A 25,725-nucleotide genomic window follows, 5' to 3' on the forward strand; every position below is an offset into this window, starting at 1 on the left:
ATTTTCAAATAAATAAGTTAAATAAGGTAATAAATAAATGCTCATTTCGAAAGTCGATCGATTTCCATTTTAGGCTTCGTTGTCAACATCTTCCGCGCTGTATTCTTCGTTGAGATAGTCTTCACCGGGAAACTGCGTGGTCACGTTGCCGATTTGTAGCCTCAGGTTGGTCATTTGTTCGTGTTCATCCGTAGTCATTTCCGACGTGCTGCTGGTCGTGGCCGCCGTGGTAGTCGTCGACGACGAAGTGGTCATCATCGATGGCGGTAGAGTCTCGCAGTTTTTCCCCTTGTAACCGGACGGGCATTCGCATTTGAAGTTACCGTCGTCCTTTATCAACGATGTACACTTTCCGCCATTTTGACACGTGTTTGGATTCTTCTCGCAGTAGTTCAGCTCCTCATCGCAAAGCATTCCTCCCCAGCCGGGTCTGCAGTTGCATTCCCAAGGCCTACGACAATCGCCATTCTTGCATCCCGGATAGGGATGGCACTTGCTGCATTCGGTACCCATCCATCCCACGCGGCAGCGGCACTCACCTGGGCGTCTACAGTAGCCGTGTTCACGGTTGCAGTTCTTGGTGCAGATGGCTGTAACGGAAACTCACTAGAATGATGCTTATTCTTGGAAGAAAATAAGCTGGGGACTTACGAGTCTGACACAGGATTCCGGTCCATCCGGGAAGGCATTTGCACTCCAGTGGCTTAGTACACGTTCCGTGCATGCATCCTGGGAGCACTTGACAGTCGCGACACGTGGCACCAGCCCAGCCAAGTCGGCAACGACATTCACCAGGAGACTCGCAGTATCCGCGCGATGGATGGCAGTCCTCGCGGCAGATTGCTGAAATTATCAGGTTGGTGATGATTACTCAATATTCAATAATAGTGATAAAGTATACGAACGTTCCGAGCAGAAGATGCCATCCCAGCCTTTGTGGCAGACGCACTCGAATGACACCTTGCAACCTCCGTGCTGGCAACCAGGCAGCGGGATACAGCGGTTGCAGTTGTCACCGTAGAAGCCCAGCTTGCAGCGACACTCGTGCGGCCGCTTGCAGTATCCATTCATCGGGTCACAACCTTTCTTGCAGATAGGGACATCGCACAGATCTCCGGTCCATCCCGGCAGGCACTTGACGTCGCCATTGTCATCGCACACGTAGTGTGAGTATTCGTTCTGCGCGTTGGGGATCTCGCAGGCCTGGGCGGGAGGGAGGGTGGTTTGAGTGGCTAGTAATTTAGTAGATTTGCAGTTTAACTGTTATTTTGTTGAAATCCAAGATCCTACAACTACAAAATTGCAGAAATATCTGAAACTAAAAAATATCCAGGAGATTCCGGTACACTCAACTTTCAAGAACTTAAGAAAATTCTATTTCTCAAGAGCTTTTAGATAACCTATTGACCGCCGAAAGCGTCCAGATCTTTTAGTAGTCATTAGAACATCTCCAAACATGTCGAACTGAATGATAGAAGCAGTAAGTTAACGGCTTTCTGGACCCTGGCAGATTTGTCTGGAAGAGGCTGCCCTTCAGACTACCGTGCTCACAGGAAATTTTCCAGCAAATGCTGTTCCAAGCGCTACAAGGACTGAAAAAAATCTGGATGCTCTATTAGAACGCTACAGGGATCAAGTTGAACCAATCCGAAGTGCATTATAAAGAAACGCAGTGTAATTGCAACGATTTCTTGGTTAAGCGAACTATATGAGCGTATTTCGGAGTGTGGAATTCCAAGATGCTCTAGCAGAGGATACGTAGTCTTGGAAAAAGCAGTGCAGAGAAGAACTCGGACCCTAGGGCTGGATCTCATTGCAGGGGGTTGGTTATAATAGCGATAGCGATAATGACTCTCATGGAGGTGCTCTAATCGGCATCTTCAGCTGAATCAGATCCAGTCATCGAAACTGCTGAAAATATCAGTAGCGCTCTTTCTAGGGCTGTGAACCGTTTGCCGAGTTAAATTTAACTTGTGGTTAAAAGTGACATTTCGAAAGTTATTTTCTATGTTCGAAAATCCCCGTGCTGTCGATCGGCCGGTTTTCGAGCCACGGTTGTCAAAATTTAACTTCTTGTCTGTCAGAAATAACCATGCTCGGATAGCAGGGTTAATCGATAACTTTTCATCTGTCAAATTTTAACCAAAAGTTAAAATAATCCACCAAATGGTTCAGAGCCTAGATAAGGCTGTCCACGAGACTGTTGCGATCAGCTGACTTTTGGCTGTGAACCATTTGCCGAATTAAATTTAACTCGTGGTTAAAAGTGACATTTTGAAAGTTATTTTCTATGTTCGAAAATCCCCGTGCTGTCGATCGACCGGTTTTCGAGCCATGGTTGTCAAAATTTAACTTCTTGTCTGTCAGAAATAACCATGCTCGGATCGAGGCTCGGATAGCAGGGTTAATCGATAACTTTTCATCTGTCAAATTTTAACCAAAAGTTAAAATAATCCACCAAATGGTTCAGAGTCTAAGAACTTTGGACATATCACAGTAGAACTTGCAATTTATTCTCATATGAATTTCTGCTTTGTTTATGTTGACATTCAGCACCATTAACACCAGATCACTCACACACTCTAGATTTCTAGCTGTCAGTTCCACTGAGAAACGTCTCTTGGGCTGTGTTCCATTTGGAAAATTTTCATTTAGATTTGACACTTCGAAAATAAATTAAGATATTCGAAAATCCCTCTGTTGTTGAGTTATGGACATACCGAAGCTCTACCCACGTCCACCAACCAACCGACCGTGGCCTAGACGCTGACTCAACAACATCCCCGTATTCGACTTCATGCACGAGGCACCTGGCGACAGGAATCAGCATATCACACCACATGGATGGAAACAGGCCAACGCTTAAGGCCGGCGCACAATAGATACGTTTTCGGGTTTTTTGACAGTTAGCCTATGCATTATCTGCAGTTTTTTTTGACGCATTATTTTAGATTGCAAAAAGCTCGCGTCATTTTGTGTAAAATATCAAAAGGAATCGAATAGTGCGAGCTTTTTGCAATCTGAAATAATACTTCGGAAAAAACTGCTTTTGAAATTTTCCAAAAAGCATCAAAGTAAATTGAACCTTAAGGGAATAAAGAAAATTATTTTTTTATGATGCCAAGAATCATCCTGGCATGAGTGTTGATCGGCCGATTTTCGAGAAAGCGTCTTTCAAAATTGATTCCTTGTCTGTCAGAAATAAGTTTGCAAGTATAGCAGGTTTAAAGGGTGATACGGTCAAAATTTGGTCAATATCAACTTGACGTATTTCCACAGACAAACAGACATAACACTCGCAAATTGTTCATCGAACAAGCATTTAACGGTCAATTTAAAAGTATCGTAGTTGGTAGTACCACCACCTGTGGCGCGCATAGTCAATTCCCTTGCGTTTGACGTTTACACACTACCGCCATCTGTTCAGTGTACTACCCACCACTGTGTATTCAACAGATGGCGGTTATGTTTTAGCGACGATGTTTTACAGTGAGAAATATTCAATGTGTTATGTCTGTTTGTCTGTGGTATTTCTTTCAATTTTGCATTTAAAAAACCTGAACACCCCTCATTTTGAAGGTGTGTGTGTGTAGAATGTTGCTCCTATTTTGATTTTGGAATTCACTCTTCAGTTGTCAAAATGCCGTCCAAGCAAGAAGAGCAGCGTATCAAAATTTTGCTCGCGCATCGCGAAAATCCGAGCTACTCGCACGCAAAGTTGGCAAAATCGCTAAAAGTTGCCAAATCAACCGTTACAAATGTAATTAAAGTGTTTGGGGAACGTTTGTCGACAGCCAGGAAGTCTGGATCGGGGGGAAATCGAAAACCGGAAGCCGCTGAGACGACAAAGAGAGTTGCCGGTAGTTTCAAGCGAAACCCTAACCTCTCTCTCCGAGATGCCGCAAATAAGCTGGGTGTATCGTCTACAACCGTGCATCGAGCCAAAAAACGAGCCGGACTATCGACTTACAAGAAGGTAGTGACTCCAAATCGCGATGATAAACAAAATACGACGGCCAAAGCGCGATCCCGGAGGCTGTACACGACGATGCTGACGAAGTTTGACTGCGTGGTAATGGACGACGAAACCTACGTCAAAGCCGACTACAAGCAGCTTCCGGGACAGGAGTTTTATACGGCAAAAGGAAGGGGAAAGGTAGCAGATGTTTTCAAGCACATGAAACTGTCAAAGTTCGCAAAGAAATATCTGGTTTGGCAAGCCATCTGTACCTGTGGCTTGAAAAGCAGCATTTTCATAGCTTCCGGGACAGTCAACCAAGAAATTTACGTGAAAGAGTGTTTGAATAAACGTCTGATGCTTTTCCTGAAGAAACACGGTTGTTCCGTACTGTTTTGGCCGGATTTGGCATCTTGCCATTACGGTAAAAAGGCCATGGAGTGGTACGCCGCCAACAACGTGCAGGTGGTTCCCAAGGACAAGAACCCTCCCAACACGCCAGAGCTCCGCCCAATTGAGAAATACTGGGCTATTGTCAAGCGGAACCTAAAGAAGACCAAAAAAACTGCTAAGGGCGAGCAGCAGTTCAAGGCAAACTGGCTTTCTGCGGCGAAGAAGGTGGACAAGGTGGCTGTACAAAATCTGATGGCAGGGGTCAAGCGTAAGGCCCGGCAATTCGGATTTGGAAAAGCGGAAGCCTAACTGAATATTTTTCCTGAATTTTATACTAATTGAACTTGAAAAAGAAATTTAATTTGATTTTTTAAATAAACGATTTCACCGATTTACACGCGTTTTCCCTTGACCAAATTTTGACCGTATCACCCTTTATTTAAAATTTTTCCATCTATCAAATTTAAGTAAAAATCCACAAAATGGAACACAGCCTTGGATCAACTTATTGCTATATTAACCAAGGGGGGCGACACATCTAAATTTCAATTCTAGATGCTCCAAAAATCTCACACTAGTGAATCAATCTTCGAAAAATCTTCGAAAAATCTTCTTTCATTTCTCGCATCTACTTGCATAGGAAATCTTCAAAATCGTCATCAATTCAGTGCCAACATTTCAAAGGGGCGTAATTGCTTTTGTAAACAATGGCTTTAGACGTCGATTTCTCGCAAATGAAAACCCACACATCCAAATTACAAATGCTAGCTGATACAGGAAACATTCCTCTGCGTGCTGGTGTCATTCATTTTCATGAGTGAGCTTTCATTCGCGAGAAATCGACGACTAAAGCCATTGTTTACAAATGCAATTACACCCCTTTGAAATGTTGGCACTGAATTTTCTTTCTATCTATTCAGCGTGCGCGCAGCTAACCACAGCAAAACACAATTTTTACTGCATCGTAGATAGAGTTGCTCTCCTGGATATTAACTTAGGACCCCATTCTCCCACTGGTGATTCTTGTTGGTTTCTATTTTAAAGCCTAGTATAAAGATCAAAGCGAAACGAAATTTGAAGCACGCGAAAAATCATGAAATTTTGCTAGCGAAAAAGGTTGTGAAAAAATGTTTGTGGAACATTTTCCAGTTTCCTTTTTTCGCAGTTTACAGTTCATGTGAAACGAAATCGATCAGTTAACACCTCTGGTGAAGTGAAAATCTGACAGATACGCTCTCCCGAAACGTCAACTTTTCGCTTAGCTGCTGCTCTTTTCACGGGCGCTGCATGCACAAAAAATAAATAAACGTACGCGAAAAAGATGCGACCCACAACATTAGATTTCGCTGGATCGTATCTGTTTACAGTTCAAAGCGAAGTGAAAAATTTGCCAATTGCGTTTTTCACGCTGGTGAAAAATTTAGTATTATGTATGAGATTTTCGCTTCGCTTCGAACTGTCGGATGCTCTGTGAAGTTCACTCAGAATGTCATTAAAGCTCTCGACAGATACCTGAAGCTTCTTCAGAACTTCGCTCAATTTCACTCGGAATTGCTCTGAAGTTCACTCTTAATTTTCCTGAAGCACCCTCGGAACATCCATGCAGTTTCCTCGGAACTTGACAGAAGTGTCCTCGAAAGGTTCTTAAAGTGTTATCGTAGCTTTTCTTCGAGCTTTTCTCAAGTATCCTCCGAATCCTGATGAGAACATTTGAAGCTTTCTAGAAGTTCCCATCGTTGCTTTAAGCCTAAAGTTTTTCTGGATGATCTGATAATCTCTCACTCCTATTGTGTATTCTATTCAAAACGGATTTGCCATACAAATAAAAAAATAGATGAGAAATCTGTTTCGAAACGATTAGAGAATATGTGTGTCTCGTTGAACTTCCTTATGGCTCTCGGAAAATACCTAAAGTTCCCTAAGAATTTCTTCGAATTTCTCAGAAGTCCACTTAATTTTTTCCTAAAGCCTCGAAACTATCCATAACTTCCCCGAAAATTTCAAAAAGTTCCTAACAAATATTCCAGAAGTTCCATCGAACTTGCCCAAAAGTTCGCTCCAAGCATTCCAATGGATATTACAAATAGCCCCTTGAGGCTTGCCTGAAGTTCCTTCGGATTTTCTCTGACTGGTACTTTCCACTGGTACAGCTCCCTCCCAGATAAACAGACGTAACTCTTTGAATAAGTTTTTCTTGAACATCTCTCGGGCTTCTTGTGAAAAACAAGTTTGCTCGTTTAGTCGCTAACAATATTGCATAGAAGGTAAACATAATATATCTAGATAGAGCTGGAATTAGGGCGTAACAGCCTTTGTAAACAATGACTTCTATCGATGATTTCTTGAAACTCAAGGCACGCCCACGCAAACCAACATAACCGTCAGGTAGGGGAACTCTTCCCCTACCCGTTGGTGTTATTGTTTACAAAAGATGTTACGCCCTAATTCCAGCTCTATTTAGATATAGAAAAATCAAAGTGATCTGATGCCAGCGCTGCAGCGAGTAGTTTGCGGAAATTACACACTTAATCACGGTTTCCCTGTTCGGTAATTTGTTTTATATTTTTTTCTTTGCAGGAAAAATATCAGAGGTATAAGGCCTGCCTTGGGAAAAAACACAGTTGGAATTTACAGAGTTTTGGTTGGACGACATTTAAAATTTGGAAAACACAGAAGAACAAACTAAACATTGAGTTAACTTATTGACTAATCTGAACAAGGCAGATCTCCACAGTGGAGGGTGGTGCCCCCGTCCGGTAGAGATGCTTCGACGGCCGAAAGGAAGGAATCAAACATTGAAAAACAAACCAGCGTCCTTCAGGAAGGAGATCAGGGAAGCCAGGATCGAAGGTTCGTCGCCCAGTATGTCACCGATATTCCCCAAAAGGCCGTAGTGTTGCCGTACGAGCTCGTACTTTGGACACACGCAGAGGATGTGCTCGACGGTGGCTGGAATATTACAGACGACGCAGGCCTTGCTGAAAACTCCTCCGCCGAAATCGTGTGAGAGCCGGGTGTGACCTGTGCGAAGCCTGGAGATGACTCGTTGCTCCTTCAGGTTCTCAAGGTCCTTCCATGGACGCGCGCTCTCCTTGATTTTCCTTAGAAGGGGTGCTTGGTTTGCCAACCATTCCTCTTGCCACCTAGCCTGCATGGAAGTTTCGACCCATCGCTTGATGTCCGGAAGGGGAACTTCATCGGTGTATCTGGCACCATATGGTCCCGCCACGGCCAGTCTGTCAGCGTCGGAGTTGCCAGTGATGCCACAATGCCCCGGAACCCAAGCGAATACTGTGTTGGTGGGGGGGGGGGGGGGGGGTCATGTCTGATGATCCCCTGCATCCACAGATGAGTGGGCATGTTGGACCGGAGAGCAGAAATTACGCTGTGTGAATTAGTAAGGATTACGACTGGTCGGTCGGATGGTGTGATTGCTGCTTCGAAAATCGCCGCTGCCTCTGCTGAAAAAAAAAACAGAGCATTGTGGTGGTTGTACCCAACAAACATTGGAAGCGTAATAAGAGCTTATTCAGACAAAAATATGCTTTTTCAGCTAAAAAACCGCTTATTTAGCCATTATTCAGCTCAAATTTTTTATTGGGGGTAGGCTCAAGCTCGTTGGCGAGATCTTTCCCAAAAATGCCTATCCCAACTCCGGTGTGCGATTTGGACCCGTCCGTAAAACGGTGCATATGCCTGGGGTACCCGAAGTTTAGCATTTCCGCGACGGAATGTCTGAGCGCCGCCGAGTTGTCTCCTGCCCTAAACTGGCTTTCGATGTTTAATGATCTCGATTGCCAACTATTTCCTCCCAACCAGTGGCTCTTGGCTATTGGGGGGAGGTCGGTTTTGGCTGCTGTACGGAGGATTCTGTTCCCCTCCTCGAGGAGATAGATCCATTCGTTACTCGATGTTTTTGCCATGTAGGCAGCCGCTTTGATGGCGACTGCGGTGTCGATTCGAAACCGGAAAGGAAGTACCCCGACTTCAGCACAGGCTGTGTCGGCCGGCGTCGAGGGCAGGAGACCTGAAACTACCCGGATGTAGCCATTGCAAACCGGTGCAAGGACTTGCAACAGTTTGTCCTTGGCCATTGCGGTGAGCTCCAGGCCGTGAAGTAGACGGCTGTCAATAACTGCCTTGGCTACATGCAGCCGGAAGCGCGGTTGTTGGTGCCGTGCGGCAGTGAGATTGGTTTGATAAGGTTTATGCGGGTCTTGCAACTATCCTTAACGCTCTGGAAGTGTTGCGTGAAGGTTAAGTGTCGATCAACTAGAACGCCCAAGATGCGCATCGTTTTTTTTTTTCAGGGGGATCGGTTGAATGAAGTGCCGCCGACTCGGTGACCAGAAGCGCAGACGTGACAGTCGATACTCTTTGCTGCTGAGAGTTGGAACCCGGCTAAGGCCGCCCATTTGGCAACTGCCGATACAGCTGCTTGTGCTTGGATGCGGGTCCTTGCGATGGTGAGGCCGGTTGCCACAATTAGCATGTCATCCGCATAGACGAGAATGTGTATGTTGAGTGGCAAACGAGTAAAGATCCGGTTCATCGCTATTAGGAAAATCGTCACCGTGATAACCGAGAATTGTTCATGAAATTTAACAAAAGTTTACAGAACTTAAAAGTAGTTTAAGGAATTGCAGTAAAGTTCATGAAACATGAAGTTCACGGAACATCTTTACCTTGAAACAAGTATCGTTGGAACTTCCGAAAAGTTCCCTTAGAACATCCGACAAGCTTCCTTAGAACTTCTGACAAGTTCCCTAAAAACATCTTCAATTTTCCTTGAATCTTCATTCAAGTTCCTTTTGGAACTTCCGACAAGTTCCGTTGGTACTTCCGACAAGTTCCCTTGGAACGTTCCACAAGTTCTCTAAGAACTTTCTGAAAGTTTCCTTGGAACTTCTCACAAATTCGTATGCTGCTGTCCATCTTAACAAAACACGTTTAACTGAACTCTGCGACTGAGCTGAACCACAAAACGTAAACAGAGCAAGTGACTTTGACTCGAAGCAGCTCGGAACATTCAAGCAAAATAGCAACCCGAAACAGATTTTTAGCGGATCACCAGATTTAAAAGCTCAGCAATTTTTCTGATGCATTCTCATTCCCGTTTATTATAGATACAGTCAAATTCAAAAATTTTAAGTGGGCCACATATAAAACGCTGTACAGACTGGAGAGTTATAACATGTTATAACGGTTGTCAAATAATTGCAACACAGAAACCACCATCAAGATAGCGCTATAACATGTTATAAATCTGTAGTCTGAACGTACTATAAGATGGGCTCCCGTTAGTAAAGCTGGGTTTAGACAGGGCAAGTCAATTGATCAAGTCAGTTGAATTCAACTGACTTGAACGCGAATTGAACGTGTAAACCATGCCAATCAACCAACCAGTGGAAACTACCGAATTAAAATTGGCTCACTACTTGACTAGCCTATTGATCCCAAGCAAATCGATTAACGTACCCCATTCTAGTCGAAATTCTAGTACTACACTATGTTTGTTTTGATTCACTATGAAAGTTCGCATCGGGACCTACTAGTCTTAGACTTACCTCTATGCTTATGCTAGTAGGTCCCGAAGAAGCGTGCTCAACTTTTTGGCTCAGCTCTGGTACTATTTTCGGTCCCAAGCTAATCGATACACCCCTCGAAACATAGGAAAATCCACGAACCCCTAATTTTATCTGTCAAACTTTCATAGCGAATCAAAGCAAACATAGTGTAGTACTAGAATTTTGACTAGAATGGGGTACGTTAATCGATTTGCTTGGGACCAATAGGCTAGTCAAGTAGTGAGCCAATTTAAAATCGTTAGTTTCGTATTGATTGTTGGAAGAACAGAACCGCAAAGCGTACAAGAAGCAAGAAGGTCAAACAGAGCTGCTGATTGGGAGAAAGCCATGCATGAGGAGATGTTAAGCCAAGGTGTAAATGGGACATGGGAGTTGACAGACTTGCCCGCTGGAAGAAAAGCTAACGGCAGCAAATGGGTGTACAAATTGAAGTACGATGCGTCGGGAGAGAATATTCAGTACAAGGCACAGGTTGCACAGGGTTTTTCACAGCAATTTGGGGTGGACTTCGAGGAAGTACTTGCACCTGTTACCAGCCAAGCTTCGTTTCAGGGCCTACTTGCCATTGCGAGCAGGAATAACATACCTATGATGCATCTTGATGTCAAAACTGCATATCTGCACGAGCTTCGGGAGGAGCCTTACATGCGTCAACCTCCTGGGTTCGTGAAGGCAGGAAAGGAAAATCAAATTTGTTGTCTTAAACGTAGTAGGGGAATGACGGCTTCGGCATGCCAGACTATTTTCGGCAACCCAAATTGAAACACTATTTTCACTGGATTTTCTTACGAAAACACTTCGCTGAATGCATGCAAACGATTCTTTATGCTTTCAGCTTCAATTTGACTATATTTTTACCACTGAGAAAAAGCAATCTAGCAAGGTTTTCTTGAAATGCAACACACGCACTTCAAATTGTAGCTGATTTCGAGTTGCCGATAATAGAACAGCAGATTTACATGCAGTTCAAATGGAACGGTTGCCGAAGAAAAACTGGTTGCCGACAATACTCGCTCTCACTAGAGAAGATTGGAGCTTTGTAAAAGCGTTTCAAAACAGTTTTTGACAATTCTTTCGACTGAAATTGTTAGAGCAGCTGGCAGCAAAAGATTGTAAACAAACCAATACTGCATATGTGTGCGTTCCTTTGAGAAAAAGGCTATAGAAAGAAGGTCGCTGCTTAGGTTGCCGAGAATACGTAAATTCCCCTATTTATGGCCTAAAACAGAGTGCCAGATGCTGGAATCGACGACTGCATGACATTCTGATTCGAATGGGATTCCGTCAAAGTTCGGTTGATGCATGCCCATACATGAAGTCATTCGGCGGCAAGTTAGCATATTTGCTAATGTATGTCGACGACATCGTTCTGGGATGCGCTGATGAAGCTGTTACTGTGCGGATTTTCAAGGAATTTAAGAAGCATTCGGATATTACAAATCTGAGAGAGCTAAAATACTTTCTGGGTGTGGAAATCCAGCGTGATAAAGGCAGATACAGCTTGAGTTTGCGTGGATACATAGACAAGTTGGCAGCTCGATTTGAAATGTCAGATGCAAAATATGCATCTACCCCGATGGACGAAGGGTTTTTGAAGCTGGAATGTGAAGAGAAGTTAGAAGATCTTTCGATGTACCGAAGCTTGGTTGGGACGTTGCTCTATACATTTCAGTGAGCACATCGATTTTGGGTCGTCGAGTCAGTAGTCCTACACGAGCTGATTGGATGGCCGCAAAGAGGGTGGTGCGCAACCTGCTTGGCACGAAGTCTTGGAAGTTGCAATTCACTGGAGAGACAGGAGACCTGGTCGGTTTCACGGACGTGGATTGGGCAGGAGACGTGATGAGCGGGAAGTCAACTTCAAGATTTACGCTCTTATTTGGAGGAGTGGCTATGCAAATTTGCAAATTTTTGGAATATTCAAACCCATGGACGACAAGTTCAAAAAATTGTGCAAAAGTTGTTGTTCTATGATTGTTGTAAATTTATAAGCGTCCAACTTGAAAATTTCACAGAAGATAGCATTTACTCATAAGCTTTTTAATGAGAAATATTCAAGATGGCCTTTTTTTGTTGCTTAAGTGTTCAACTTTTTGTTTTTGCTCAAAATTACTAGAAATTTGTTACCGTGTATATTTGTCCTGCTATATATCATTTCGATTGAGTGTTACGTTTTCGGGTTAATTCGTTGTAAAATATCAAATACGCCATTTACATTCATAATAGCCGAATTTTAGCTCAAATGTTAATGTTGGTGCAGGACATACAACTAGCATCATGCAAATCGGAGAAGATCGCATCAGATCGATTCATCATTTGAGGTGGAACTGCTCATCAATTTCAACTAATTAGGACAAAATACGCTCAGAAGATTTGTTCAACATAAAGACAGATAATTCTTTAAGCCTGCGGAAAATGCTGGGTAATGTTTCATGACAATTTGTCATATCAATTGGTTTTATTGCTAAATTTATTTTCAGGCATTTTTCACGTTCCGATATGACGAACATAGACAACACCGTTTTTGCAAATGTGTTTCTGCATGCAAATGAACCCAAGCAAATTGTCAATTCACGAAAGTGAAAATGTGCCCATTATATTTCAAATGGATACATCTCACTGCGTCCTAGCAAGAAGTACGGTCGACTTGTTTCGCGCTCCGTTAATTTGGAAGTTTTCTCGCTATTATCTGACGTAAATAATCAGTTTTTTCTCGCTTAGTGATTCCTGGCATAATTCCCGATAAATTTATCAAAAATTGAGTTTTTTTCTGAGAAGAAAGTGTGTTTTCGGCATCATCGGAAGGAAAATTGTTTTTGCGATTGCCAATTCGCCAACCATTTTGCGCACCATCGGTGCGTGGTCACGCATACCTGTGCACACGGATCATCGTCATCGAGTGTCAGCATCTGCCTTCACATTCAAACCGCTCATCCATCTCGTGTGTTCAGCTGAGTGCCGAGCTTCATACAAGCACACACCAACGAAGACCGCCCGCACACGCGGATCGAAGATCATCAAAGCTGCGCGTCGCTCCGCTGCTGCTGTGTAAACGCTCGGTGGTAGTAGTATAGGATTATCAGATAAGTTTTTGTTCTTGTTTCTTTCTTTCTCCCATCAGTTAAATTTTAAGTTTGTGTTTCTGTGTTTGTATTTTTTTTTCTCGTGTATTGTGTCCGAGTAATTTTGATTATCGTTGCAGTGGTAGAGCGTTTTTCGCTCCCACGACTAGTACGGCAAAATGGACATTTTGTCGGAAGACGAAATGGACGTTTTGTCGGAAGATGACACCACTTTGCCACGCGATAGCAAGAAGGGTCGAAAACGTCTGTCATCCCAGAAATCAGATGATGCCATCCCTGCTTCGTCATCTCAGTCTGGTAATGGTCAGGGACAGATAAGCCCCCGATCGCGAGCCTACCCAGAATACTCGACTGGCCCGTGGGTTGTTTACTTTCAGCCCAAAAATAAACCTTTGAATGTAATGCAAATTACTAATGATCTGACGAAGCGGTTCTCGGCCGTGACCGAAATCTCGAAGGTGAGGTACAATAAACTTCGCGTTGTCGTCTCTAACCTGAAACAAGCTAACGAGATTGCTGCCTCCCAGCTCTTTACACTCGAGTATAGAGTGTACATCCCAGCTCGTAATGTGGAGATCGAAGGTGTGGTCACCGAAGCGAGTCTGACCCCCGAGATCTTGGCGAAGCAAGCGGTTGGCCGTTTCAAGAACCCCTTGCTTCCCACGGTTGAGATACTGGAAGTCCAGAAGCTGAACTCAGTATCTTTCAGCGAGGGTAAAAAGAGCTTTACCCCCACAGACTCGTTTCGGGTGACCTTTTCTGGTTCAGCCCTTCCTCACTACATCGAGTTGGGAAAACTTCGGCTACCTGTGCGTTTGTTTGTTCCTCGGGTCATGAACTGCCAAAACTGCAAACAGTTGGGACATACGGCCTCTCACTGTGGCAGCAAGGCACGCTGTTCCAAATGCGGGGAGAAGCACGAGGATGGCGCCTGCACAGTCACTGCACCAAAATGCGTGTACTGTAAGGGAACTCCTCATGGTCTCTCATCGTGCCCGGCATACAAACAACGCGGGGAGAAACTAGAACGCTCTCTTAAGGAGCGTTCCAGGCAGTCTTTTGCAGCAATGCTAAAAACAGCCACACCACCAACCAACGACAAAAATCCCTTTGCTGTTTTGTCTGATGACGAGTCTGACTCTGACTTGGCTGAGGAGGGAGTTTCTTTCAGTTTTCCGGAAGGTTCTGCACGGAAACGAAAACGCATCCGTTCGCGGAAAGTTGCAGATAAGGAACCCCAAATCAGCTTGCCCAAATCAAGGAGTGATGGAAAAAAGGAAGTTTCAACTCCTCCTGGTTTCCGCAGAACTGACTATAACCAGAACTTTCCATCTCTCCCGGGGACATCAAAAACCCCTGATGGCCCATTTTTAAGAACAGAAGCCCCTTCTTCATATGGGTTGTTCTCATTTGATAAAATTGTGGACGATATTCTCAATTACCTCAATATTTCTGATCCTCTCAAAAGCATTGTTCTGGCAATGCTTCCTTCTGTGAAGACCCTCTTGAAGCAATTGACATTGAAGTGGCCCCTCATTGCAGCAATCATTTCCTTCGATGGATAATTTTCCAAACGAGGTCGGGGATTTGATCACTGTTCTACAGTGGAATTGTCGAAGCCTCATTCCTAAATTAGATTCTTTTAAGTTTTTAATTCACAATAATGATTGTGATGCATTTGCTGTTTGTGAAACTTGGCTCTCTTCAGATATCGATCTTCCTTTTTATGATTTTAACATTATTCGACTGGATCGTGAGGATTCGCGTGGAGGAGGGGTACTTTTGGGGATCAAAAAGTGCCATTCCTTCTATAGAGTGAATCTTCCACAATTTCCAGGTATTGAAGTTGTTGCATGTCAGGCTATTATTAAAGGTAAGAGCCTTTGTATTGCTTCTGTTTATATTCCTCCTAGAGCCGTTGTTAATCGCAAACAACTTTCAGATATCTGTTCGGTACTTCCTGCTCCACGGTTGATTATGGGAGATTTGAATTCCCACGGTACAGGCTGGGGGGAACTGTATGATGACAACCGTTCTACTTTGATATATGACCTCTGTGACAGCTTTAATATGACAATTCTTAACAATGGAGAAGTAACACGTTTGGCTGGCCCATCCTCGAATGGAAGTAGATTAGACCTCACACTTTGCTCTAACTCATTATCGTTGGATTGCACGTGGAATGTGATCCAAGATCCCCACGGTAGTGATCACTTGCCGATCAAAGTTTCAGTTGCCAGTGGGTTCAATCCGTCGGAACCCGTTAACGTCGCCGCGTACGATCTTACCCGTAATATCGATTGGACAAAGTTCAAGAATGTGATAGAAGATGCCCTAATGTCGGTAGAAGGGCTTCCACCATTGGAGGAATATAACTTCCTCTCCAATCTGATCTTGGACAGCGCGCTTCAAGCTCAAACTCGGCCGGTTCCAGGAACGTCTTTCCGTAGGAAACCTCCTTCCCCTTGGTGGGACCAGCAATGCACTGAGGTTTATCGTAAAAAGTCCGACGCGTTTAAGCTTTTCCGGAAACGTGGAACACCCGTACATTTCGAAACGTACTCGGCTCTTGAACGCGAACTCAAGAGCCTCATCAAAGCCAAGAAACGCGGATACTGGCGGCAATTCGTGGACGGATTATCGCGCGAAACGTCGATGAATACGCTTTGGAATGCGGCGCGAAGGATGCGTAACCGGTCTTCAAACAACGAGAGCGAGGAGTACTCCGATAGTTGGATTCTCAAGTTCGCGCGAAAAGTATGTCCTGATTCTGTGCCGGCACAGATGATTCCTCGCGAAACGACGAATTCGGTAGACGAGATCAGCCAGCCTTTTTCAATGCTGGAACTCTCACTCGCGCTCCTTTCGTGTGGCAATTCGGCTCCGGGGGCTGATAGAATCAAGTTCAACTTGTTGAAGAACCTCCCAGACGTCGCTAAGAGGCGCATGTTGAACTTGTTTGGTCAGTTCCTGGAGCTTAATATTGTTCCGGATGATTGGAGGCGGGTGAGAGTTATAGCCATTAAAAAGCCTGGAAAACCCGCGTCAGATCACAATTCGTATCTTAACATCGCGATGTTATCGTGTATTCGAAAATTGTTGGAGAAAATGATCCTTTTTCGCCTGGACAAATGGGTTGAGTTGAACCACCTACTCTCAGATACTCAATTTGGTTTCCGTAGGGGCAAGGGAACGAACGACTGTCTCGCGTTGCTTTCAACTGAAATTCAGTTGGCTTTTGCTAATAAAGAGCAAATGGCTTCTGTCTTCTTGGATATTAAGGGGGCTTTTGATTCAGTATCGGTTGAAGTCCTTTCAGACAAACTCCACGCTTGTGGCCTTTCTCCATTAATTAATAACTTTTTGTACAATTTGCTGTCAGAGAAACATATGAGCTTTTCTCATGGAAACTCTACAGATTCACGATTTAGCTACATGGGTCTCCCCCAGGGCTCATGTTTAAGCCCCCTTCTGTATAATTTCTACGTCAGAGAAATTGACAATTGTCTAAGGGACAACTGCACGTTGAGACAACTTGCAGATGACGGAGTAGTGTCTATGACAGGACCCAGAGAGGCCGACCTGCAAGGACCCTTACAGGATACCTTAGACAATTTGTCTACTTGGGCTATCCAGCTAGGTATCGAATTCTCCACGGAGAAAACTGAGTTGGTCGTTTTTTCTAGGAAGCATAGCCCAGCACAACCAAAGCTTCAACTTTTGGGTAAACCGATCACTCATTCTATGTCCTTCAAATATCTTGGGGTCTGGTTCGATTCAAAATGCACCTGGAGATCCCACATTGAGTATCTGAAGAGGAAATGCCAACAAAGGATCAATTTTCTCCGAACAATTACCGGAACGTGGTGGGGAGCCCATCCGCAAGATCTTCTAACGTTGTACCGGACAACGATTTTATCGGTTTTAGAGTACGGTAGTTTTTGCTTCCAGTCGGCGGCTAAAACGCACATCATCAAACTGGAACGGATCCAGTATCACTGTCTTCGTATCGCGTTAGGATGCATGCACTCGACTCATACGATGAGTCTCGAAGTGTTAGCGGGCATGTTGCCACTCTCTGATCGGTTTTCGGAATTGTCCCTCAGGCTCCTCACCCGTTGTGAAATTATGAACCCACTGGTGATTGCAAACTTTGAGAAGCTTCTTGAGCTAAACCCTCAAACTCGTTTTATGTCATTGTACTACGTGTACATAACACAGGATGTCAGCCCTTCGCAGCATAATCCCTATCGTGTTTGCTTCTCCGACTTCGACAGTTCTGTTCATTTTGATTTATCAATGACGCAAGAGATTCGCGGAATCCCAGAGCATCATCGTTCCATGATTGGTCCGTCAATTTTCGCTGCAAAGTTTGGCCAAGTTGATTCCGCAAGATCGTTCTTCACAGATGGATCACTAATAGAGGCGTCCGCTGGTTTTGGTATTTATAACGAATTTCATAGCGCCTCTCGAATGCTTCAAGCTCCTTGTTCCGTATATGTTGCTGAGCTGGCGGCAATACATTGTACGCTAGAAACGATCGCCTCACTTGCACCAGATCATTATTTTATTTTTACGGATAGTCTCAGTTCTGTCGAGGCTATTCGCTCTATGAGGCCGGTAAAGCACTCCTCGTATTTTCTCATGAAAATACGAGAGCTTTTAAGTGCTTTATCTTTAAGATCTTTTGTCATCACCTTTGCATGGGTCCCATCTCATTGCTCGATTCCGGGCAATGAGATGGCTGACTCACTTGCTAAGGTGGGCGCTATGGAAGGCGATATTTACGATCGACAAATCGCCTACGATGAATTTTTCTTCATTTATCGTCAACAGTCACTCGTCAGCTGGCAGAATAAGTGGAGTGAAGGGAGTTTGGGACGATGGCTATATTCGATCATCCCTAAGGTGTCGAAGAGTTCATGGTTCAAGGGGTTGGATGTGGGTCGAGACTTCATTCGTATGATGTCTCGCCTCATGTCCAATCACTATTCGTTAAACGCTCACTTGTTCCGTGTTGGGCTGAAGGACAGCAATCTCTGTGAATGTGGACAAGGTTACCAGGACGCAGATCACATTATTTGGTCATGTGCTGAGCACCGTGGAGTCAGATCCGAGTTGTACGATTCCCTTCGGGCTCGAGGTAGACAACCTAATGTTCCAGTTCGGGATATTTTGGCTGGACGCGATCTGGAGTTTATGCAACTCATATATGTTTTCTTGAAGAATATTAACTATAGATTGTAAGTTTGATTAACCTTGTGTTTAGTTTGTGTTTTGTATGTGTGTGTGTATTTTTTTTTTGTAGATTTGTTTCTGTAATAATTGTATAATTACAGAGTTGATATAACGTCGATAGGATTAAGTATTTGTTTTAGAAATAGTGAAATTTTTTAATCATAAATCATATTCCAAATCTCCTTTTCCCTCTCCCGATCCAAACTATTGTCATCCACTAACCTCGAGAAGACCGCGAGTAATCGGTTCCAATCCTTTAATTTTAGATTTAAGACATTTATAATGTATAAAGAAAATGATAACTTGGCTCTGTAAAGTTTATTCGAATGAGCCTGTACAAATAAAGCAATTAACAAAAAAAAAAAAATTCAAATGGATTAACCGACCATCCTTTTTAATAATCATATTTGCATTATGACTACCACAAACGAACGGTTTTTTCAATGTTTGACTCATCAACATTCGTTTGGAGAAATGGGCACATTAATGGTACACACAGATTAATGCACATCGAAAGCTTCAATATTACGATATTTGAACAAACAATTAGCAACTTTTGCTTAAAAGGCACAAAGCTCCGAGCTGCTCACCATCGAATAGCGAATAGGTCCAGGTAGGAGAAGTGGTTGTCAAGAACAGGAAACCTAACAGTACATTTCTATATTTTCGCAATAAGTGTCCAACAGCAGCGCACTTTGCTCGAACCAATAACATTCTTGCCCGTCCAATGATCTTTCATAAAATTGCTTCTTTCACTCAGCACTTCGCAGATCAGAGCAGATGCTCTGGTAATTTGTTTCTTTCGCTCCATTTAGGTTTTCCTTCAGTCGAGTCATGCAGCGACTATTACGCGAGCGAACAACAACATAACGGGTTCCAACTTCACTCATAAATGCGGTTAGTCGGTTGCCCCTGCATTCAAGTCACCACGCCGACGACGCCGTCTTCTTTTCCCAAATCATTCGGCCAATCTAGATCGCGGTGAAATTCAAAATTTCTCCTGAACCTTACTCAACCATCAGCGTCAGCGTAGGCTGTGCATAATTACAAACATAGCAACGACCGACGGCCGAGTCGATCGATCGATCGATCGTCTATGTTCACACTAATGTAGAAAAGGTGAAACCCGATCCGAAATGCAGTGGGCAGCTCCGGTCTAATAGCGTCGGTCGGTATATTCAATAAACTCCTCAAATGCTCAACTTTCTTCTTGACCCAACCTGTTTCTTCCATTTGGGCACATAGCGAACGGCTTCCGCTACCGTCACCAGCAGGCAGATGCTTCCAACGGCGGCGACGATTATGATTTGATAGTAGCAGTTATTGCTCATTATCTCTCACTGCTGCTGCATCCGATCCGATTGGAATTATTACAAAACGTGTCGTGGGAAAAAAAAACGGATTCGATTCTAAATTTTCTACCGGACAAAAACCCGCACGCGTTCCGACACCGAGGGAACCTGGAACGAGACTGATCGTGCCTCACCAAGGGAAAGCTCAAGAGACTGCACTCATGGGTTGAGTTACCTCTGTTTTCTCTGCGCACGGTTAGGTGAAATTTCTTTCAATCCGTGTTGTTATGACTCAGCGTTGCCAGGTCAGTTTCAGGGTAATCTGGTCCAGTTGAAATATGAAATCGAGAAATCAATGATATTGATATAAAATTGATGTTCCAATCGCTAGAAAAACGTTCAGTGTAGTCATATTTTTTTAATTATCAGAATTGTTTTCATCGAGGTTTTCATTACCATGTGAATTGCAAGTTTGTATGAATTTGTTGGTAAATTTCTGAGTGTTTAAAATATATTAGGAACATCTCTTTTACACTGATTCAGCTTATCATTTTGCGATTCAAACGCATTTCTTCCGACGCTATGTATAACCATAGAGGTAGTTCTGAGACCAGAAGGTCCCGAAGAAACGTGCTCAACTTTTTGGCTCAGGTCTGGTACTTTCTTCGGTCCCAAGCTAATCGATCCACCCCTCGAAACATAGAAAAATCCACGAACCCTTCATTATATCTGTTTAACTTGTAACCTATCAAATACGTTACATTGTTTTTGTAAATAGTTTCTTTTAGTTTTTACCGAGTAGTTTAGTAAAGTTAAAAATTGAATTGAACTGATTAAAACAAAATTGAATTTGAAATCGAATGTATCCACTTCCTGAACATCCCAATTCCCTAAATGCACCTAAATGCACCTTCCGTCAAGCGTTAATACCTACCACCAGTCACAGCCACAGTTGACTACAACGGTTATCGTCGGTGTGGTAGACGATCAACATCATCACACTGAGGCTAATAGGTAAACGAAGATCGCCGTTGCTACACAAAAAAAAATGGTTCTTATAATAATATTGCTATTTCAAATAATTTGTCTGTTTTTTTCGTAGTTTTAACTACGAAAATATTCTGAATGAAGGTAATTTTGTTTGTTTGAAAGCGTTTCTTTCACTTTCAACTTGAAATTTTAAAAGCTCATATGTTTGAAATAAAAGTTGTTAAACTATCAAAAATACCAATCCATAAACAAGTTTTTGTCCTTCTTTTGCCGCTAAATTTGACTTGACGTCACTCAGACAAAGAGGTAGGAAAACCTGAGACGGAATTTTGATCAACTATCAATCACAAGTAGTTAATTATAGCAGCTTCTGCGGAAAACATTATATGAAATACATTTGGAGCATTTGAGTTTAATAAGAAACTTATTAATTTCAGGTAAAACGGAATGCACCATGCACCTATGATAGCGATCGCACTTAAACAACGGCGAGTGTACTGATCCAATCCAGTGATGCAGCTAGTGAAAGCCTCCAGTGGGTCGCTTGGACCTTTGTCCCGGCTGGTGATCGAACCCCGTCCCCTGAATCGTTTTGTTAAGACCGCCAAGTTTTGAAGCACGCCACGAGGAAGGAGGAATAGTTTGGCAAAACCACAACGCTAGGTCGATGTCGGCCAGCCAAACGACGCATCAAATCGGTAATGTGCCATGTAACCTTTGATTCTTTCATTTTCCCCATTTCGTTTCCCAAAATTGAACGCACAAAGCACGAAAAACACGAATACAGTAGGGGAAATGACGGCTTCGGCATGACAGACTATTTTCGGCAACACAAATTGAAACACTATTTTCACTGGATTTTCTTACGAAAACACTTCGCTGAATGCATGCAAACGATTCTTTATGCTTTCAGCTTCAATTTGACTATATTTTTACCACTAAGAAAAAGCAATCTAGCAGGGTTTTCTTAAAATGAAACACACGCACTACAAATTGTAGCTGATTTCGAGTTGCCGATAATAGAACAGCAGATTTACATGCAGTTCAAATGGAACGGTTGCCGAAGAAAAACTGGTTGCCGACAATACTCGCTCTCACTAGAGAAGATTGGAGCTTTGTAAAAGCGTTTCAAAACGGTTTTTGACAATTCTTTCGACTGAAATTGTTAGAGTAGCTGGCAGCAAAAGATTGTAAACAAACCAATACTGCATATGTGTGCGTTCCTTAGAGAAAAAGGCTATAGAAAGAAGGTCGCTGCTTAGGTTGCCGAGAATACGTAAATTCCCCTATGTTAAACTAAACTATTTCAGTATTATTCTATATCTATCTGTGTCTCAGATAATGAAAATGTTTGCTAGTTTGAATTTCCTTGGAACTGTTCACAGGATATCTAAAAAAAAAATCAAAAGTTCCCTTTGAATCATCCTAGAATTACATCATACTTCTTTGCTGGGTTCCCCAAAAATAATCTTGATAATCTCCATACTTTTTCAATAACATTCTAAGCGTTCTCTGCAGACCACATGCATTCTCCATAGAAACCTCATAGAAATCACTCTACAATTCCATAATTCCCTCAAACTGATAATAATTCCCAAGATTCGCTAAATTTTGTCTCCATTATTCTCTACGAAATTCCCTTGGAACATTCTTCATATTTTCCTTGGTACACCCTTCTGTGAGGTTCTTCTCTCAGAATTCATTTTAAATTCGTCAAAATTTCATTATAATTAATCGCGGAATTTTATAGAAACATTCGGCAGAACTCCATTGAAATTATCTTTATGATTCCCTTTTGGATTCTTTCCAGCATACCCATTATATTATTAGCAGATTTCCTTACAGATGCTCGCAGCAATTCCTTGAATTCAACGTTCGTTAAAAGTCATCTTAAGATCCACACACTCTCCTCTCAATGCAACTATCATCTGTGGTACGATGGAAATCTACTCAGAATTTCATGGAATGCTCCGTTCAATTTACAAGGGATTCATCTCACACTTCCCTATCAACTCTTTTCAGAATAACTATAAAATTCAAAAAATCTAAGGCAATTCGCCCAAGTAACTACGAAGCCCGCTCAGCCCGATGAGGGCCCTTTCTGCAATATAATGTTAATTTAAAGCTGGGTTTAGATAGGGCAAGTCAATTGATCAAGTCAGTTGAATTCAACTGACTTGAACGCGAATTGAACGTGTAAACCATGCCATTCAACTGACTTGATCAACTCACTTGAATTGAAAAAAGTTGAACCAGGCTCAACTTTTCAAGCCAATTGAATTCAACTGAGTTGATCATTTGACTTGCCTAGTCTAAACCCAGCATAAGGTTTTCCAAGTTTTATATCAGCCGTATATAGGTAGGTAGGTAGGTAGGGTCCAGGTAGCTGCATCCCTGCACGAAAAACAAGATCGATGGAAAACAAATCAATGAACAAAAAAAATACTTCGAAGTGCCAGGCTTGCTGCCAGGAACCCGGAAATTTGTCTAGATTCTAAAGTCTTGCTAATTTTCCAAGGCTCTTTTATTTTTAGTTTTCAGTCCTGAACATTTTTGTTTTTAATTTTTAAATTTCGCCAAATCTAGGATTCCGAAAAATAATAATCAGCTGATATGACCGAGTGGGTTGGGCGACCAGATATTCTTCCAATAAGTACGGTGATGGATCGAAACCGAATTTTGTTCAGCACAATAAATCGCCAGCATCATTTGTATATTTGATATTGAACATTAACCTCGGAAACTATTTGCATATCAAGCGAAAACGTAGTCCTGTATTGTCGCGAAGCGTTATGGTTCTGAGATGCTCGATGACCCTGAAGGGATCGTTTTTGCTTACTGAGCATGTGTTTAATCCCAAGCTTTCCGTCATGACTCTTAAAATTCATTATCACTAAACAAAATTAATATGTTCTTTCGATAGCCGGCTATCGAGTGATTAAATAAACAACAAATAAACAATAAAGGGTGTCCACGATGAAATTGCCACACACAAAATTGATTCGCAAAATTCGAGTTTTCATCCGATTGCCATCAAATTTTCAGGGATTGAGAAATAACTATTAAACTTCATTTTACCATTTTACTCGTATTTTATTTACAGTCCATACGCAAATGCCCGCACCTTGGCCCTAACCCCGGCCATAAGATTCTGCACAACCTGTGAATCAACCGTTTTTTGCATGTAAACCCATACTTTCTTCAGTTCCTCGACTGTCTTCACTACCTTAGGTCGTTTAAGAAGGTGCTGCTTCATAATCGCCCAGTACTTCTCAATGGGGCGGAGCTCCGGAGTGTTGGGAGGGTTGAACATTTTCGGCACGAAATTGACCTTATTGTCCGCATACCACTTCAGCACGTCCTTGGAGTAGTGGCATGAGGCCAAATCCGGCCAGAAGATTGTTGGGACGTTGTGGGCCTTCAGGAGAGGAAGCAGCCGCTTCTGGAGGCACTCTTTTATGTACACCTGTCCGTTCATCGTGTCCTGGGTCACGAAAGGTGCACTCCGCTTCCCGCACGTGCAGATGGCTTGCCAAACCAGGAATTTCTTCGCAAATTTGGACACATCAATGCTTCCGAAGTTGCTCTAACACAGTTTATAAGCTGAGTACAGGTTGTTTAGTTGTTGAAAAAGCGCTTTTGATGTTTATGTTATTCAACAAGAGTGGTTGGTTGTGTAGAAGCCATCAAATGAGTAATATATTCACTTTGTTAGCTTTGTTTTGCAGCTACAAGTTGAAAGTTGATTAGTGTGTGTATAGAAGTGACATTAGCGTTTATTGGCTGATGTTATTCAGTGCGACTGACAAATTGAATAATGGTTGTGAGAAAGTTGAGTAAACGCTCTCGAAAAATATTTTGCTAGCTTTTGCTTGTAACTGTATCTGCAGCTTCTTTTCAGCTACTTTACAGCACAACGCTGGAAAAGTTGACTTACAAAGCTGAAAATGTTAGTTGGGTACTTACTTACTTATGTATCCTGCACACCCCTAGTGGTGCTTAGGGCCAACGTACCACTTTCGAAAAGGTGAGGGTTGCCCCTATCCGATGATGTTGTTGGTTTGCGTGAGCGTACTTCGATTAGCGTGTAAAGGGCCTTAAAAAGTTTGTTTACAAAAGCTTTTGTGCCGTTATCAAATGTTATGCCTGATATCATTTTTCGTTTGACACGGAAGTTTTCTATTTTGCAACACTTAACTTTTGAAGAAATCTATAGAACATATTGATCAAAATGCCATATGAGTTTTGGGGAGAATTTTATTCTCTCTCTACTAGAGAGTCCAATCGTATTCTGGTTTTAATAAAACCAAAATTGAGGAGAAGAGAAAAACAAATCAGAAGAGAATTTTGAGGATTTCTGATAAGAGTGTTGAGTTCAAAACAAAATTTGAACAGAATTTCAAAGGAATCTAATTGTCAAAACAGTTGTAAAGGAATTTTAAGAAGGATTCCGGCAAACATTATTTTGCATATAGAAACTTCTTTAATAATCTTCTTAAGAGCAACCGACCAGTCGTTGCCATTTGCGGCACTATTTTACTTACGCACAGCGTTTCCATTTTGGCTTAATTACTCCTCTCCACATCGGTCGTTGCTATCAGAGTCATAATTTAAGTTACCGTTTTCCACACCGGCAAAACAATCTTTTGGCGTTTATTCAAAATAGCAACCGTCTGATGCGTTGCTACCGGGTTGCTAAATTTATGAACTCACTACTTCCCAAGGTGCGGATTGCTATTTCCCCAACCTGAATAGCAACCCCCGGTACGCAAATAGCGTTATGGTAGAGGTTGATAAATGTGCCTTATTTACTCATTGGTACGGTTGCTCTAAGAAGCTTATTCTAGACTCTTGCCCGTCGCTCCGCTCCTCTGACATAAAAATAACACGGTAGCCCGGAAAAAATAGCCATACAATAACCAAAAAATAAAATATAATTACAACGAAATCTACTGTCACCAATCAGTATTATCAACAATCAATACGAAACTAACGATTTTAAATTGGCTCACCACTTTAGTAGCCTATTGGTCCCAAGCAAACGATTAACGTACCCTATTCTAGTTGAAATTCTATTACTACACTATGTTTGTTTTGATTCGCTATGAAAGTTTGACAGATAACATCAGGGGTGTGTGGATTCAAGCAGAACATGCAGGGGTGAGTGAAATAGCTTGGGACTG

General features: G+C 42.6%; 1 protein-coding gene across 1 annotated transcript; it reads right to left on the reverse strand.

Moving 5' to 3' along the window:
* Window positions 1-5: 5 nt before the first annotated feature.
* C901 lies at window positions 6-19,650 on the reverse strand. Its single transcript, XM_065227624.1, has 4 exons — window positions 19,481-19,650; window positions 906-1,203; window positions 652-843; window positions 6-590 (listed from the first exon to the last, which is right to left on the reverse strand). Exons 1-4 carry the CDS (start codon window positions 19,589-19,591, stop codon window positions 70-72), a joined length of 1,122 nt encoding a protein of 373 aa, XP_065083696.1. The 5' UTR covers window positions 19,592-19,650; the 3' UTR covers window positions 6-69.
* Between the last annotated feature and the right edge of the window lie 6,075 nt (window positions 19,651-25,725).

The sequence above is a fragment of the Ochlerotatus camptorhynchus genome, unplaced genomic scaffold (assembly GCF_037179485.1).
Source record: "Ochlerotatus camptorhynchus isolate MF236.1 unplaced genomic scaffold, CSIRO-AGI_Acam_v1.1 ptg000022l, whole genome shotgun sequence".
In the NCBI taxonomy this organism is placed as follows: Eukaryota; Metazoa; Arthropoda; class Insecta; order Diptera; family Culicidae; genus Ochlerotatus; species Ochlerotatus camptorhynchus.